At 39.9% G+C, this 17478-nt stretch overlaps 1 protein-coding gene across 1 annotated transcript; it reads left to right on the forward strand.

Moving 5' to 3' along the window:
* The first annotated feature begins 8890 nt into the window (after positions 1–8890).
* On the forward strand, positions 8891–15172 carry COMMD6 (COMM domain containing 6). The gene is made up of 7 exons (XM_082498421.1): positions 8891–8965; positions 9609–9667; positions 10270–10335; positions 10507–10583; positions 11935–12103; positions 13208–13360; positions 14424–15172. Exons 1-7 carry the CDS (start codon positions 8917–8919, stop codon positions 14472–14474), a joined length of 624 nt encoding a protein of 207 aa, XP_082354547.1. The 5' UTR covers positions 8891–8916; the 3' UTR covers positions 14475–15172.
* The last annotated feature ends 2306 nt before the right edge of the window (positions 15173–17478 follow it).

The following is a 17478-nucleotide window of genomic DNA, read 5'->3' on the forward strand; positions in this document are numbered from 1 at the left end:
AATTGTGTTAGTTTCTTCAGGGTGTCAGAGCAGCACTGACTTACAGTTAGTGCTCCTGATCTTCACAATGAGAGGTATATATTTTTAACATATCCATCAAGCAGTTTTGAAACTTAATACTCAGTATGCCCAGGCACTGACATATATATTGATGTGCCACGAAAAACACTGTTTCTATGATCTAAATTGTTCATAGTGGGCACGAGACAGACCAATCTGCTCCAAATAAGCTATTATACAGATTACTTTTGCAGTGTGCTAAAACAACAATTGGATTCTGATGGTACTTTAGGCCAAGGAAAATGCAGGAGTGGGAAACAGCATCTTCAATGCAACAAGATAACCTATCACATGAACCACTATCACTTGTTTTCCACTCTGTAGCACCACATTCACTTAACTTATTCAAGACAATACGGGTTTCCTTGTTAGAATTTTCAGTTTATGTCATTGAAACAGAAATAAGAAACTGAGTAAAACAAGAGCATAGTAAAAGGCCAAAAGTGGCAAGTACAAACACAGGAATGAAATACATTATTTTCTTAGCTTTCAATTACTGAGGAATATACAGAAACAGACCTAAGTCAATATTTCAACTATTCATATAAATAATGCTCTAAACCCCAAAACAAGTTACAATTTTCCCTTTGCAACACGTCTATCTATTTAAACTCAGTAAGAGGTCTATATAGCTTGAGATACTTTAAACTAGAAGAAGCCATTCAACAAGTCATCTCACAGTGGACATCTACAATCCCTTGAGATTTATCCTTGTGCTTATTCTTTCCTATGTTGTGCCCCAGCCTCAACACTTCCCTATTGTTGGCTCTGTGGAAGGCTTTCTGGGGTATTCTCTTTACAGAAAGACACATACTGAGTCCTGGTCTTCCACTTTCTGAGGCTACGCTCATAATAACAGGCTGTTTTCCAAGCGTGCACACTATCTCCGCTGTTTCCATTCTTCTAACAGAAGAGTTAAACTCCACTTCCCCATCCCCCAACTAAAAAAAAAAAAGAAAGCTTAGCTAGGCGTTTTCAGAAGGACATCTGTTTCTTCGCATCCAACGTCCTTTCACTCCAACACAGTAGCTCATCTACAAGTACTACCACCCAACACACTTCAGGAATTGTGGGCACTGCCTTTTCAATGCCTTAGATCAGTAGGGCTTTCTTTTGGGAAACCTTGTGTGACAGTGTTGCAGAGTTCATGAAACAGAAAGAATTTTTAGGTGAAGTTTTTTTTCCTTGAGATACTTAATTAATCTCTGTATTTGCCCAACACCCTTAAAAAATGCGTTCCATAACTGGGTGAAGACTAGCTGTATCCAGTTTCTGCCATTTGTTCTGTTTTGTGATCTTTATTTGTGACTTTAAAGCCACAGCTGTCAAGGGTGTCAATGGACTAAAATTATTTTCTTTACGTAGCTGATTCTCAGTATCTTAATGGCTTTGGGGAAAAAAAAAATAGGATTAAAGGCCTGAAAATAATGCTGGAAGGTAACTAAGAATCGGCAAGTAAGCCCTATGTAGCAAGAGAAACCCAAACCACAGCCAACTCTCAATAGTTCAACTTTGAGCTACTTGAAACCAGTACTTGAGCTTCATAATCAGGTGCAGTCAATTGCTCTATCCTTACCTGGATATAACAAAGGCATGAGCTGACATAGTACCTTACCTAGAAAGTAAGATCACACATTTCTCAGAATGTGTGAGATGAAGAAAGGGAAGAGAGACCATGGGAGATCAAGAAAGATATCCACCAGTACTATTTTTTTGTTTATCAATGCTTGCCAGTGAATCAATTGTGGATTGCGAGCCAGACCGAAGCAATGTCATTATGAAGAACAATCAGCTTGTGTTTGATCTTTTCACTCGAAAAATTTGTATTCGGTCTTCTTTTTTTTGTTTTCTAATGGTAGAAGAAATTGAGAACAAGATACACAGCCAAACAACATCTCGTAAACAGTGGGCAGATAAACCCCATTTTCTTGCTTTCTCTCTCCCATTAGTAGGGAAAGTCTCCTAAAAGATGCAGGAAGAAGGGTAGCACATCAGGCCCCCTGCTGAAGGTCAAACAGAAGAAACCATTCCCTGTCATCACTGTACACGAAGTGGAGCTTTGTAAATGCTGAATCATCAACTCTGTCTGTATCAGAGGTGGACTAACAATTCATTCTATCAGACTGTAGAAGTGGAGTGAGGGAAAAAAAAAAGGTATTGTGACAATTAAATCAGCACTGTATGGTACATTTAACTATGCTGACTTCTCTTTTAAAAAGATCACTACAGATAGTGGCTGTGGTATTCCGAGTGAGTCACTGACATCGGAAATCTTTGAAGTTAAGAAAGAATATTCCTGTTTTTCCCCACAAGCCAGTTTCTGAACCTTTAAATAATTCTAACACGTAAGAGGGATCCTATATATACAAAGGGTTTAGAAATTTCTAGACGTGTATAACAACATAAATGCTTTCAGACAGAGAAAAAGTTTCAAGATATTTTGGAAAGATTTCACTTACCTGAGAAATACCAGTTCTTCTCCATTATTATCTGAATTTTTACCACAAAGATTGAAAGAGTCTCAAGTTTGCAACTTAAATTTGAAAACTAAAGAGCACACAGTATGGTAAGAACATATTAAAAGCAAATGAACCTGCATTTAGTGCATTGCCTTTCTAGTTACTATTAAAAAAAGGGAATGATTGGTATAATAATCAAAATAGGCTAAGCACTTGTTAAGTCATAATGACAGTTCTGACTACAATCTAATACTTTAGAATCCATGCATCTTACAGGTAACTGGAATTTGGGGGGGGGTTAAGAGTTCACTACCACACTTTAGCACTAACAGAAGTAGTATGTTCCAAGGATATTCTAAGGCTCAAGAAAAACAAATAAAACACAATTTTTAAAATAGCAAAAAAACCTCACCACCAAGGAACACAGTTACATGCCTGTGTAAAGAGATACATGTATTAAACTATTACTAGACATGTATATTACAGCTATTAGAGGCACACCATTGTTTTTTTAATCCTGAAGGATTCTAGAATATTTTACAGAGCACAGCAGAGTACCAGAAAAAGTCTGTCCTTGCAATTAAATCAACAGTTTTTTTTTTAAATGTGTTTGCAACTTCATTTGAATCTCAAATTACTATTATTGTTGTTTTAAGCAGGATATGAATAACTGGTGACTAACACCCATGTTGTTATACAGTTTACCAGTGTACTGATGAGATTAAAAGAACAATGACTAATAATGCAAGGTGTATTCATATGCAACACTGACAATTATTTTCCCCCCCTTTTTTTTTAAATACACCTCTCAGTCTAGATAATAACAACCACTGCTCAGTTAAGCTACCAAAATATAGCGAATGAGGAAGTCTAACTGGTCTAAAGTGGACTTTTCTGTACAGAAATATTAACAAGAAAATCCTTGCAGAGTAAAAGTTCCTGTAATCCATGATCATCCACAACTGATAGATATCATCTATCATCAATGAAAAGCCAATGGGCAAGAGAGAGAGGTTTTGAAGAGACTTAGAATTGTTCATTTAACATTCTTCAAGGATTTTCTCCATATAATATAAACACGTAGTGATACAAAATAATTCAGATACTTGGAAAATGTCACTAGATTTTCCTCCTCAATTTCTACTTTACATCTGACAGGATTTTATTTGTACCAAGAGAAGCTCATCTCAACATCTGTAAAGTGAAACGTTAGAGAATTTGGAATTCTATGTATCGTTTATTCAGATTTCTTCCAAACTGGAATTTAGTCTCCAAATTTCAAAATTTAAAAAAAATCTAAACCATGAGGAAATTATAGCATACATTTGAGAAAAGCTCCCAAGAAAGACTGTTAATTTTAACTCACGACTGGGATTAAAAACTTCTCAAATTGCTCCACAGTAGCAATACTGTGAGAATTGTAAAATTATTTGTCTTAAGAAACTATAAAGCCAAGTACAAAATGACCCAGCATCAAATAACTCCTCACTCTCCTGCAGATTCAGTAAGTATATTACAGCAACAACAACAACAAAAAATGCATTCTTTGCACACAGATATTCCTAATTTCCAAAGTATTACAACACTATATTTTTAAGAATGTCATCTTACTGCTGGAAGCTTCAGAGTCTTTTGGCTTAAACACCATATTTAACATTATCAATAGGCCTGCTAGGATCAACATCTGACCTCTAATGCTTGCTAAAGATACTCAAAATTATCACTGAGAATATGATGCAGGGTTGAAGTACACGTGATTTCTTTTCAGCTAGTTTATCTAGCACTTACATTGTTCTGTGGAGTAGAACAAGCTTTCTTTCTCCAGTGTGGATTCTACTAGGCTAATAAAAACAGCAACATCATGCGTATATTGTCATGAATAAGCAGCAAAGTGCAAATATAGTAAAATGACATTATTTCTTATGGTCAGCCAAAGAAGAAAGACTGCAACAGAGTGATGTAAGCAGATACGCACAAAGCTACTGTGTACAAGACCAGAACTGGCACACATTATATATAAAGACATAATCATGTTTTAATCATTAATTAACAAATTTAAGCCCACCTTGAAACACATCAGAGATTATATTATACTAAGAACCAGACCACTGACATTCTCTTTTTCTTTACTGTTTTTTCTTCCATATAGTATCTTTACGTGACACTATGTACTCAGAGGTATCAGGAGGTGCCAGTAAGCTCCAAAATTAGAAGACTCGGCACAGAGACCTGCGGGGGAGGAAGGGGTTACTCCCGGTGGAGAAGCAGGAGCCTTTACTACCTGAAAATGAAAGGAGATGGGCCTAAAGCTGCAGAGACGCTAAAGGTTACCTCAAATAAAAGCTGCTTACCTGATTCGTGACCTGAAAAGCAAGCAGAAAACAGAGAGGAGTTAAGACCCCGGTTAAGATCCGCGGGCTAAGACCTCCCCCGCTCCCTGCCCCCATCCCTCAGCCCGCGATGCCGAGCCCGCGGCGGTCCCGATCCCTCTCCCCTCCGCCATCCTTCCTTCCTTCCTCCCTCCCTCCTTCCCAGCAGCAGGCAGCCCTCCCGCGCACTCGGCAGCTCCCCCCACCCTCCGAGCCGGGCACTCACGTCGGGATTGGCCTCCAGGGGCAGCCAGCGATGGGGTTCCATGGCGGCGGTGATGGTGTTGGTGGCGGAGGAGCTCCCGGTACCGGCACTAAACCACGCAGCGCGGCACTGACAGCGCCTCACGCCGCCTCGCCTCAGACCTGACCCGGGACCGCACCACCGAGGCGAGAGGGAAAGGAAGGAGGGGAGGCGGAGAAAAAAAAAAAACACACAAAAAACCAACCCTCTCGCCTACCCCACGTACACCTCTGCTCCGAGGAGGTACACACGACGATGAACGCGTTTCCCCCGGGTGCTGCCGGTCAACGACGGACGGAAGATTTCCTGCTTCACACCCTCTTGGCTCCCCCCCCAACCGGCAATAGGCTCTCCCAGCGGGGCAAGGGGTGGTGCCTCGGCGGTACCGGCCCCGGCCGGGCCATCCCGGCGGGGGGGGGGGGGGGGAACACGACCCATTTCTTTTCCCACCTTAGGAACATAATCATACCACTTCTTGGCCTTTCGGCACAGTGTACTATTCATTTTTCATATCACATATCATATTTAGCGTTACGCCTTCTTTCAAGTTTAACTCGGGGGGGGGGGAGCTAAAAAAGGCAGGAACATGGCACTTCTCGGCCCCAGGGCCTCTCCGACTGCTCTGTCCCACCGCTCTCCACAGACTGCAGCGGCCCGACGCGGCACCGAGCACGGGGCCTTGTGTCTTCGGACATGGACGCTTGGACAAGGTTTTTCACTGAATGGTTTAGGTTGGAAACGACCTTAAAGATAATCGAGTTCCAACCCCCCTGCCATGGGCAGTGACACCTTCCACTAGACCAGGTTGCTCAAAGCCCCATTCGGCCTGGCCCCTCCTCCAGGGATGGGGCATCCACAGCTTCTCTGGGCAACCTGTTCCAGTGCCTCACCACCCTCACAGTCAAGAATTTCTTCCTAATACCTATTCTAAATCTCCCCTCTTCCAGTTTGAAGCCACTCCCCCTTGTCCTATCACTACATGCCCTTGAAAAAGTCCCTCTCCAGCTTTTTTGTCAGCCCCCTTCAGATACTGGAAGGCTGCTACAAGGTCTCCCTGGAGTCTTCTCTCATAGGAGAGGTGCTCCAGCCCTCTGATCATCTTTGGGGCCCTCCTCTGGACCTGCTCCAACAGATCCATGTCCTTCTTATATTGGGGGCTCCAGAGCTGGACGCAGTACTCCAGGTGGGGTCTCACCAGCACGGAGTAGAGAGGCAGAATCACCTCCCTTGACCTGCTGATCATGCTTCTTCAGCAGCCAAGGATACGGTTGGCCTTCTGGGCTGCAAGCACACATTGCCAGCTCATGTTGAGCTTCTCATCAACCAACACACCCCAAGTCCTTCTCAGGGCTGCCCTCCAGCCATTCTCCACCCAGCCTGTAGAAGCCCATGAGCTGAACCTCCCGGCCAGCCCAGCACGTGCCCAAAAAGACCTGGGGCAGTGGGAAGCAGGTGTTTGAGCATACATGTACATCAAGGGTAAACAGAGAGCGTGAAGGAAGATGGATACTTCCAGTTTACAGGCAAACCAGAGTCCCATGAGAAAAGGAAGAAGTACAACATGAGCAAATGCTCTTCCTTAGGTACTGTAGAGATGAGAGTACCAAAGTGCCAGGCAGCCAGAAAGGTTGGGTGTTGGAGATAACCATACAGTTGAGGGACTGGAGAAACCAGTTAATAGATAGACTTTCTCCTGTCAGCCTGAAGAGTTTTTTGAAGAAGGTGGTATAGTTCTTTGACCTGTTGATGCAAATTACACACCATCCTGCAAATGTTAAGTTTATGAAACGGAATAAATTACCTAATGATGTTTTTTATTTTATTTCCCCCCTGTTATCACTTAGCAGGACTACAGTGATGCTACGTGCCTGTACCTGAAGCTTCTGTATTGACCTATCAACAACACTGTAGCATATATCTTCAGCAATCCAGTCTACTTGTAGCTCATGAGATTTGTCTTCTCGTTTCTATACCAAATGTCTCCTCATACTAAGTTCTCAGCCCTTACCTAGCTAAGAAATGGGCTTGTACTGTCAGATCACCATCACAGTCTGCATCTACCTTCCTCTGCCATATAAAGCTTCATAGGGCGCGCTTACAGAAGGCAGAATTTTCCAAAGAGTCACAGTTTAATTCTGTGGATGGGCAGACAAGCTGAAATCACTACATACTTCACCACCTTCTGTTCCAAATTCAAAGACCTAAATGCATGTTTACATGTTGATGAAAAGAATCCCAGAATAACTCCAAATTTCAGCAATTGATCCTGTAATTACCAAACCACCAAGATATTCACTTCACATCTCTCTCCAGATCCTGGAGAAAGACTAAAAAGTAACATAACAAGTATTAGTCATACTGCTGAAGGCACTACTAAGAGACTTGACGAAACTGTAATATAAAACAATATGTAAAATTGTCTAGATAACGAAGTATGTAATAGTTACCAAAGAGAAGAACAAAGAGATTGTTACATCACATCCTTGCTATCACAGACAGATCTTACCAGTACGTATATTGCTAGTGTTTTGACAATCATGAGGTCATAAAAACACATACTACTTAAAAACATTTGCACATTTAATTAGATACTTTAAAAGGGAGAGGCCAGGATCAGACAGACAGTGAATGTATAAAGCTCATAAAGACACACCATGTTCCATAATAATGACTTTTTTCCTGAAGTATCTTCTAAATTATTTCATTAACATTTATTGAAAATACATAGTTTTAAACTAGCAAGCGCTACTGCATGACAAGTTACGTTTCACTACTCCGTCACAGAGTCTTACAATAGATCTAATGAGATTGTAGCACTACAATATAGAAAAAAAGCTAAAAGCAAACATAAAACTGGTTTACTAGAGAAATCTAAGAACATTTGCTACTTTTAAAAGGTGAAACTGGTGAAGGACCAGTGTTGTTTTAGGGCTCCAGCCACACCCCAAAGTTACTTCAGTAAGTTCAGCATGCAAAGTTTATTGAACATGGTTCTAGCTGTAGTTTTACAATAAATGGCCATTTTTCCATTAAACCGAAGACATAGTTTATCTACACAAATCAACCACGAACTGCAGAGTTTATTTGCAGGTGTACAGGCTGATTCCACGACACACCTGTACAAAGTACTGTCACTATGTATCCGTTCAATACACATGTGCTGTGAGCACACAGAACAATGCATGATTTATGTACCCGACACCTCAATTAAGAGCACCAAGAAAACCCTGATGCCAGTTAACAATAAACCAAGCAAACAACTTGTTGCGCAAACCAGATGCAACTTGAACTGGCGCTTCCGAAAGCCTCCCCAGACGATTCTCACGCCAGTGCCACTTCCCAAGCCATCTCTAGCATAAACATCCTCACAGGGGACTGCAGCGGGAGGACACAGCCGACCTGAGGTGAAGCAGAGCTAGGCCCTGAGCCACCATCTGCAAGCAGCCCTTTCCACCCACTGCTTGCAGACCCAACCGGCTCTCAAAACGCGGTCCTGGTTTAATTTGTATCTATTTAAGAAGTGATTTCCTTTGAGAAGGCGGAGCCCACTTCTCCACCCGCCGCACCCCGTGGGCCTCACGCCCACCAGCGCTGAAGGAGGGAATGCAGCCCGCGCGCGGGAGCAGGCTCCGCCCTCCCCTCAGGGGAGAAAGACGCATGCTCCCTGCTCGGCAGCCAATGAGAGCGAGGTCCCTGGACCTGCCTCGCTCTGGTATCGCTCGGAGCCAATCAGAGGAGCGAACGCTGTGTGGCGGAAGTCGGGCCTCGGCGGGTGCGCGGCGCTATGGCCGTCGGCTCTGTAGCGGTGCTTGCGCGGGCGTTGGAGGCGCTGGGTGAGGGGGCAGGAGGGTGTGGGGTGTGGGGTGTGGGGTGTGGGGTGTGGGGTGTGGGGTGTGGCGCAGCGCTCCGCTCCCCCCTCCCCTCCCCCCTCCCGAGGGCTTAGCCGGTGGCCGTCCCGCGGAGCCACCTCACCCAGGGCCCGGCGCCAGCCGTTCCCGCTGGCGAAGGCTTGTGGTGGGTCAGTGGGGGCCTTCCTGCGCTCTCCGTGAGCCGTCTGGGGACTTCGTTGCCAGGAGGCAGCCTGGATGAGGCAGCGTAGCCTTAGGGAGAGCAGCGGTTCTATGCTGCTGGTTCCAGAGGGCAGCCCTGGGCGTACCCCGTCTCCCGGTGTGCTGAGGAACTTGGTACGGGTACTGCCCCGGAGCGTCGGGAGAGTTATTCAGGGCTGTCAAACTGTGCAATTGCATAGACTCAGTCTGGAACTTTTGAGGCCTTATGGAGTCGCTCATAGTAGGCTTTATTTGGGACGCTGAGCAGGTTATGTTAATGCAATTCAAGAGAAGCTCCCATAAAGAAAGCTGTGTTTTTAAGGTAAATGCATGCACGGTGACCTAAGAATTCTTCAGAGAGAGGTTAGATTTATTATGATAACACTTTAAGTATTTGCTTCTGATGATTACTGCTTGTGTTTTTCAGATGCTGGTGGTGCAGCAGATAAGATTAATTTAATACCTCAAGACTTTTTTGCAGAACTGGTAAGTAGGACAATAAATGAGTTGTGGAAGGGCTTCTGGCCCTCTTTGATTCTAGAAAACCTTTTTGTTTAAGCTCTTCTGTGTTTTTTTTTTTTTTTTGTCTGTTGCTAAGGGAATCTTACGTATGAGGTAGGTTAGATTTACGTGACTCATAAAATGGACCAGTCCTGCTAAGAGCAATGAGACTGCTTTAAATTTATGTCTTTATCACAGAAGACACTTAAAAATGTGTTTTGCTTTTCATCTAAATGAGATATCAAGCTAGCTTGCTAGAAAACATTCAGCTTGTTTACTGTAGTGTGCACTTGAACAGGATGACTGTTCAATTAGTATGAAAATGGTGTGTTAAGTAGCAATAGCTAGTGAAGTAGTAACTAAAAGTCTTGACTGAGTTTATTTGCTTTTCTTGAATTTGATGTAATGTTAAAATCAGTCATTTCGATGGCTTTATTCTTCGCTCTGCATTTGAAGCATCTTCCTGTTGTCCATTTTTGCATTAACCATTTTCTTTTTTGTTTTTTAATCTCCAAGTATTCAAACTAGCTTTGTCTTGTATATTAAAACATGCATTAAGAATTTTTTCAAACTTACTTTCTTTACAGTGTGAACAAATAATTCAGCATCTGAACCATAAGATCCCAGGTGTAAATACAGCTGAACTGTGTCAGGTAAGTTTGGATACTAGCACTTATAAACAAGTATATTGACTGTATATGCTGTAAAGGATAGATTCCCCAAGTCTTTTTTTTTTTTTTTTGTGTATATATATATACACAAAGAGGTTCTTATTAACGCATAATTTATTATTATTTGTAATTGTTTGAACATTCTGTTTCTAGAGAATTCAGACATCTGGAGTTGAGATTAATGTTGGTGACCTGGCAAAAATAGCTAATGTTATTTCTTTTCTGTTTAGGTAAGCACAAAATAATTTACTTTGCCTCATGTCTTATTTCCCTCCGCCCCAACTTAATAGTGGTATTAAAAAGTGACATCATATGGGGGTATAAAATGAACTGATTTAGGAAAAGGGCAAAAGTTTGTAACTCTTGGTACTCAAAAAAGAACTTGTGGGCTTAGTCCATGTTCTTAAAATTGTGTAGTTAATTAATATGTAGTATCACTGTTTGTAATAATTAAAAAAAAAAAAAAAAAACAAAGAGAGGAAAAGGTTTAAGATCCTGTCTGCAAGCTTTAGAACTAATAGGAAAATAAAAGGGGAAGTTAAGCTCAGTTCTAAAGTTAAGCCAGCTAGGCTTGTGCCTGGAAGAAGTTTATTCTCAAAACTTCTTTTTTTTTTTTTTTTTTTTTTTTCTTAGAGATTAGAAATCAGCCCTTCCTGTTTGAAGGGCACACAGTTTTATAATGTGGAACTCTACCATGATAAAGGTAGAGTTTTTAGGCAGTATTTTCAACTGTTGTTTTGCTGTAAGTTTTTCTATTTTCAGAGCAATAAAATTTTAAAGATCTTGCTTGTACTTTTAGTATCTATTATCTAAACATTTTATGTAATGTTAATGTGACTGAAGAAAACATACCAGTAGAAATTTAATGTACTACTTCCTCTATAAAATATAACCCCTTAAATTATATTAGACCGTACTACTTGGAGGACCAACTCTTTTTCTCTTTTAATTAATGTCTCTTCTAGAGCAGTGGATCTGCATGAACAAACCTAGGGTGTGTTGTTTTTGGGTTTTTTTTTTACCTGTTTTGTCGAGGAAATTGAGTCGCAATTTTCCACTAGACTAGCTAGCTTTTCAGTTGAGGGTTTATTGCATCATTTGACTTCTGTTAGTAGCAATTATGCCATTACCTAGACGTCCTTACTTGCCTTTTGGTGATACTTAAATTACCTCTCCGAAATGTTTAATTAAACTGCCTTGTTTCTAAAGTAATAATGTTGTTTAACTGCTCTATGCACACATCTTTCACTGAATTATGTCTTTTTTCAGTTGCAACAGTACTTGGAGGCTGTGATTATTTTTGTTTTAACGTTGCGTGTTGTGCAAGCCTAGCAAAGCTTGGTCTCTGCTTAATAAGATACATTAAAAGTCAAGTCATGTTGGTTTTTGCATGTGGATACAAAAGATTAGTGAAATAGTCTGGGGGGAAAAAAATAATCACAGGCTGCCTAACTATAATCACAGGCTGCTATAGACACATAAAGCAGAAATTAAAAAATTGCCTATTTGGGGTGAAGTGAGAAATTTTATTAAGTTTGTGGAGAATGGAGTTGATGCGGTATTGTTTGGATATACCTACAGCACAGCAGCTAGAAACAATCTCTCTACGGAGGAACTTGTCTCCACTTTGGGCAATGCAATCAGTGTGCTGCCAAAACATGCAGTTCAAGTTATTCGTCACGTATGGAATGAGCAGGGCGCATCCATTAGCATCTCAGAAGATGCAAGAAATATGACCACAGTGGGGCAGGTAACTAAATGATAAAGTGCACATCTTTTCAGAAGTGTTGGTGCTTCATTGTGTATGTTATTTTGTCAAGCACGTGGTGATATCTTGACTGCCTAAAGCTTTCCTCTCTCTATATATGTTGCCAAATGTCTACCCAGATAAAGAAGCATATGCAATAAAGGTTGTCTAAATGCTGAACAGCTTACTAATACTGTTTGGATGATAAATGCACATTTCATACCTTTTTAAAAATTAGTGCTTCATAGTATTATTAGGGAAGGTGAGTGGCAGTCAGTGTAGCAGACAATTGTATTAGTGGTTTATGTAAATCTCTTTTAAAGGTAATTTAAATTATTCTTTAGAGTTGATAACACCAGTACCTAATTGTCTTATTCTTTGTCTTCCTTAAGTTTAAACTTTTTAAAAGATACTTTCTGTCAATTTCAAGCATTCCTTTTTTTTAAAAAAATAGCAGAGTGTATTTGTATTTAAGATCTTTTCTTCTAACAACAGCTTAAAAGAGTATGGAATTAGGGGGAAGAAAAAAAAAAAGTTTGTCTTGATAGTAAGCTTCTAAAGGCTCTCTTCACTTTATTCAACACTTCTCCCTATCGTAAAAAGTCTAAAAATGATAACTTACCTGTCTGAAATTGATTTATGGTGTACTTTGATTTATCTAAAATACAGTTATGAAATGCCTTAGTTTTTTTCCGTTATTGCAGTTATAAAATTTTTGTGCACTGACTGAGGTTTTTCTCATTTTTCCACTTGATTTAGAAACTTCTAAAAAGAACATGAAAAAAGCACGAATGATACAGAAGCCAAGGGAACTTTGTGGCTCAAGTTCCTCTTACTAGAACTTTAAATAGACTGTACTTGACTATTAACAGTACTTGAATAAGGAAAACAGATAAGGTGAAATAACTTACTACATTGCTTATTCCTTCACTATGAAAAGGAAGGGCAGATCACTTTGTATTAACAATAGTATCTGAATGTGTGTGTTTGTTTCCCATTTGGGTAGGAGCTCTAGATGTCCTATATTGTCTATAAAACATAATCAACAGAATAGCAATGGTAGGCTAGATCTTTCTTTAACACTGTTTTCAATTTTCTTCTCTGTAGTTTGTAGATATTAAATGGAAACTGGGAGTTGCGATGAGCTCTGACACCTGCAGGTCTCTGAAGTATCCTTATGTTACAGTGACGCTAAAAGTGGCAGACCCTTCAGGACAAATAACGGACAAATCTTTTGAAATGACGATTCCACAGTTCAAGGTCTGTAATCGGTGTTACTTGATTCAGTCTCTTAAAAACAGCAGCGACATTGCTGTGAAGAAGCAACTGTATACTGTGATGCATATGGTTCTGTTGCTTATTTACTAATGAAGTCATTCAAAGATGAAGCATTAAATAATTATTTAAAACACCAAAGGTAAATACTTATTTCATAGCATGTAGTTCTACATCACTTACCCGAAAATATTAATTTAGCAGTAATTAATTGGTTCTCTTACAAATAAGCTAACAATTGAAGATGTAAAGACTTTTGGATCTGTCTTGTCAGCTGTCACTCTGCCTTATTAGAAATGAATGGAATATTCTAAATCTATGGAACTGTTCCCCAGCCTCAAAATCTAAAACTTGGGTTGAGCCTAACACTTGCTAATAATGAGGAATGGAGGTCAGTCTGCTTTGTCACCACTGGCTGTTAATTGCTATGCCTTCATCTATGAACTTATGTAACTTTATTTAATTTTACTTAAATGTGGCACTTCTGTTGTCATTCCTGTTTAAAGGGCAAATACATCACCTAGAGTATCATACAAGCTTCCAAATAAATAAATCCTTGGAGTTGGATTGGCAGGAATTTGAGAAGAATATTCTGAATCCTTCTGTTATGAAATGTTGTATTCATTCTGGTTGAAATCTATTTAATAATTTGCTGTTCGACTACTATAAGAAATGGATCCTATACTTGAGAAGCCTGGAGCTGAAATAATTAGCTGGGACTAGAAATATTTGCCTGAAAAGGTTTTTTGGTGTTTTTGTTGTGGTGCGAGAACTACATTTTATTTTTCTTTCATGGCATCTTCTGTTAATAGGCAAACCCATGCAAATAAGGCATCACCTGTGTAGATTTAATAGTGAATGTGCCCACATTGCCAAGCAGCCCACCAAAAGGAAAGCAGACACTTTCAGTTCAAGCTGCAAATTGTAACTGAAGGAAAGAGGGAATGTGAGAAATATGGATTGTGACTTCTGTCTAACGTGCTAGTTTGAACTACAGTTTGAGCTTTTCTTCAGGCAACTGAGATTTATCTTAACTCTTGCTTTTTAGAACTTCTTCAAACAGTTCAAGGAAATGGCAGCTGTTCTTGAAACAATTTGAAGAGAAATCTTTTACACTGAAATTTCGCACAGACTTACATCAAGCAAACTTTCCTTTCTGTACAGGGAATAAAGTGCCATTGTTCAGCAAGGTATGTATCCTTGTACCTTTTGACAGGTATTTGTCAGCATCGTCCTTGCATTGCTGTGAAGATTTCTTCGCTTTTGAGTACTTGAAGCCAACTCTGCAGTGTTTGTGAAAATGTGTTCAGCTTTGTTCATCCTGGTAGACAGAAGATCAGGATGTGTATGGAGAAGAATCACTGTAGACTTTCTAATATCCAAGAATAAGAAACTACACATTTAACTCCGGAGTGTGGAAAGACACCTGAAAATCTTGACTGGGAAGATACTGAGAGAAGCGTAAATCCCCTGTTAACACTTTTGTCTGTAATAAATGAGGTGCGCTTGGACTCAATATTAAGTATAAGGAGTATATGAAGTTACACATAACAAGCATACAGTTATTCTTGAAGAATAGTGATGTTGAGTAGTTAGTTGCGGGTATTTGCAGACCTGGCTTCTGGTCGTCTTTTAATAACTGGGGAATGTACGTGTCCTAACAGCTTATTTATTTCAAATACTTCTTTCCCACCACCTAGGCTTATAAAAACTGAGTTAATGCATTAAGATGTTCTGAAGAATTTATTCTCTGAAATGTAGCCCAGAGGCTAATTTTAAATAAAGGTAGAAAGGCAAATTTAATTCAAAAGCTTTTTAATTTATTTTTGCCTTTGCATTTAATCCAACTCTAATCTGTGGCACTCTGCTTGATGTTTTGATCAGCGGTCTGCTTTCTGATTAAATTAGAATATTGATGTAGTTGCCTCACTCCAAGCTCTTAACTAGAAGAGTCAAGAGGAAACTTGAAAATTCAGGCTGGAGTGTTAGCCAAGCACACCAGGGAAAGTACCACACTACAAGTCAACAAGATGTCTTTGCCTGTTGTATTCTGTGGCAAGAGTCCACTGGACTGTGTTGTGTACACTCGCTTTCAGAGAATGTCCTAACCAGCAAAATTTTTGAGTTTGATTCTAAAGAATGGGTGAGTTTCCAAAGGGGGAGTGATAAATCCAGTGTGCTTGCATGCTCTCTTTTTTTGCTTTGGTTTTTCTTGAGTTTTCCATAAACAAAACACAAACTGAAAGTATAGCGGGATGTAATAAAAACAATACTGTTACATTTCAAGATGTGCTGGTGTTGTAGTAGAGCAAGTAAATTTGAAGAGAGACAATTCAAACTTCAGTCTGCTTATCAGTCTATGCTGCAATTTCAGAATGGTAGAGACTGAGAAACAGCTTTGCTGGGACAGATCCTCAAGTGATTTCAGGCTGCCTTAAATGAGAACATCTACCCTTCTAACCCACTTAATTTTTTTTTTATTAACTTTTTTAGAAGATGGCTGAAGGTCATTGATACAGGTTGGGCCTGCTTTTTTGTGTCATGAAAACAAACTGCAGCACATTATGCATGCTGCATACTGCATTCTTTCAATAAACAAAGATACACCCCCACTATTGGGCATTGTGCATAGGGCATAAAAACTACTTGGAGTTGCTTAGAAGCCCAAGTAAGTGAAACAGTGTTGGCTTTAACAAAAGATAGTAAAAGTTTTGGGCTGTGGACATTGATGTGGATGATTACTTCTGTTGTGCTGCTGAAGCCTGAGGTGTTTGCTTTGTGGCTGGGGAGAGCAGAATGCTCTTTTCTGGGGCCCTCTCAATGGTCACAAAATGGTCTCAGGAACAGGTTTCCTGTTTTGCCTTTTGCGTTGTCTGTCTGCAAGGGCTCAGGGCTGAACATAGCGGGGGAAAAAATTCTTTCTGTGAGTGGAAAAGTGATGTGAGCAGCTGATTTTTTTTTTTTTAATTATATTTTAATTTGCAGAAGTTGGGGTGTGACGCTGCTATACCTGGAAAACATTGTCATGCTTTGGCTTAATGAATTAATTGGTTTACATCAATGCAGGAGTTCCAGAAAAAGAATGTGGGGTGGGTTTTTTTAGTTATTAAAGCTGGAGCCTTACAAATACTTTCCACTTGTTCTAACGCACTTAAGTTCTTCATATAGCTTGAAATATTTGTGCCTTCATTGGAATTGGATGGAAAAAAGAAAAAGAATTAATCATGTCCTAACTTCTAGAAACAACAATTTAGTAGATACTGGAAGGTAATAAGGAAACTTTCAGTTACCATTTTTGCTTGATCCATGAGCAAGAGGAGAAAGTTTGCAGCCTTTGAAAAGTCTAATTTACATTTTGTCAAGTGAAATGTTCTAGAAATATTAATGAATATTTTTGAAGTGTCCCTGAACTCCAGCATGTTGTAACTCTGTCTGGAAGATGCCTGGGCATGTGTGCTATACCAGCACAACTGTCTGAGAATTTTCAGAAGTGTTTATGGACATCTAGGAGATGTGATTTAAAAGTTGGCTATGTACTCAAACTTCTGAGACTTGTCCTGATAGCTATCAGAAGGAATTCCTATACTGAGTAATGGAAGAATTAAGTACTTTATTAATAAAAATAAAAACCAACTAAAAACCTAACAGTTTTCAGGGTAGCAAAATTAACACGTTCAAACAAGCTGTTGAATTGTTTGTCTGTATGTGCAGAAACTAGATCTTTTCAAAGAGAATCAGGAGTCCTTGCCTGTTGCTATTTCTACTTGTTGATTAATATGAAATTGTATAATATGAATATTTTTCTAAGTCCATGAAAACAGTCATTAAACATATAGGTAACAAAGGTAAAGATGGTCTGTATTTTGTTTTAAGCCTGCTGCATGAAAGTTTGTCTCATAAATACTATAATGGGTAAAGTTCAGGACTAGACTATGACTAAACTTCTTTCCTTATTAAATTAGGATGAAGTTCAGACATACTCAGTCCTTCTCTGTGATGGGCTACCAAGGAGCTGAGGGATAACTGCAGGCTGCAAGGAATACTTGTATCAATTACTTACAGCTAGACAAAATGTTGTATTGAACCAGGAAAAGACAGAAGAC

This window comes from Vanellus vanellus (genome assembly GCF_965231255.1).
Source record: "Vanellus vanellus genome assembly, chromosome: 1".
Lineage (NCBI taxonomy): Eukaryota > Metazoa > Chordata > Aves > Charadriiformes > Charadriidae > Vanellus > Vanellus vanellus.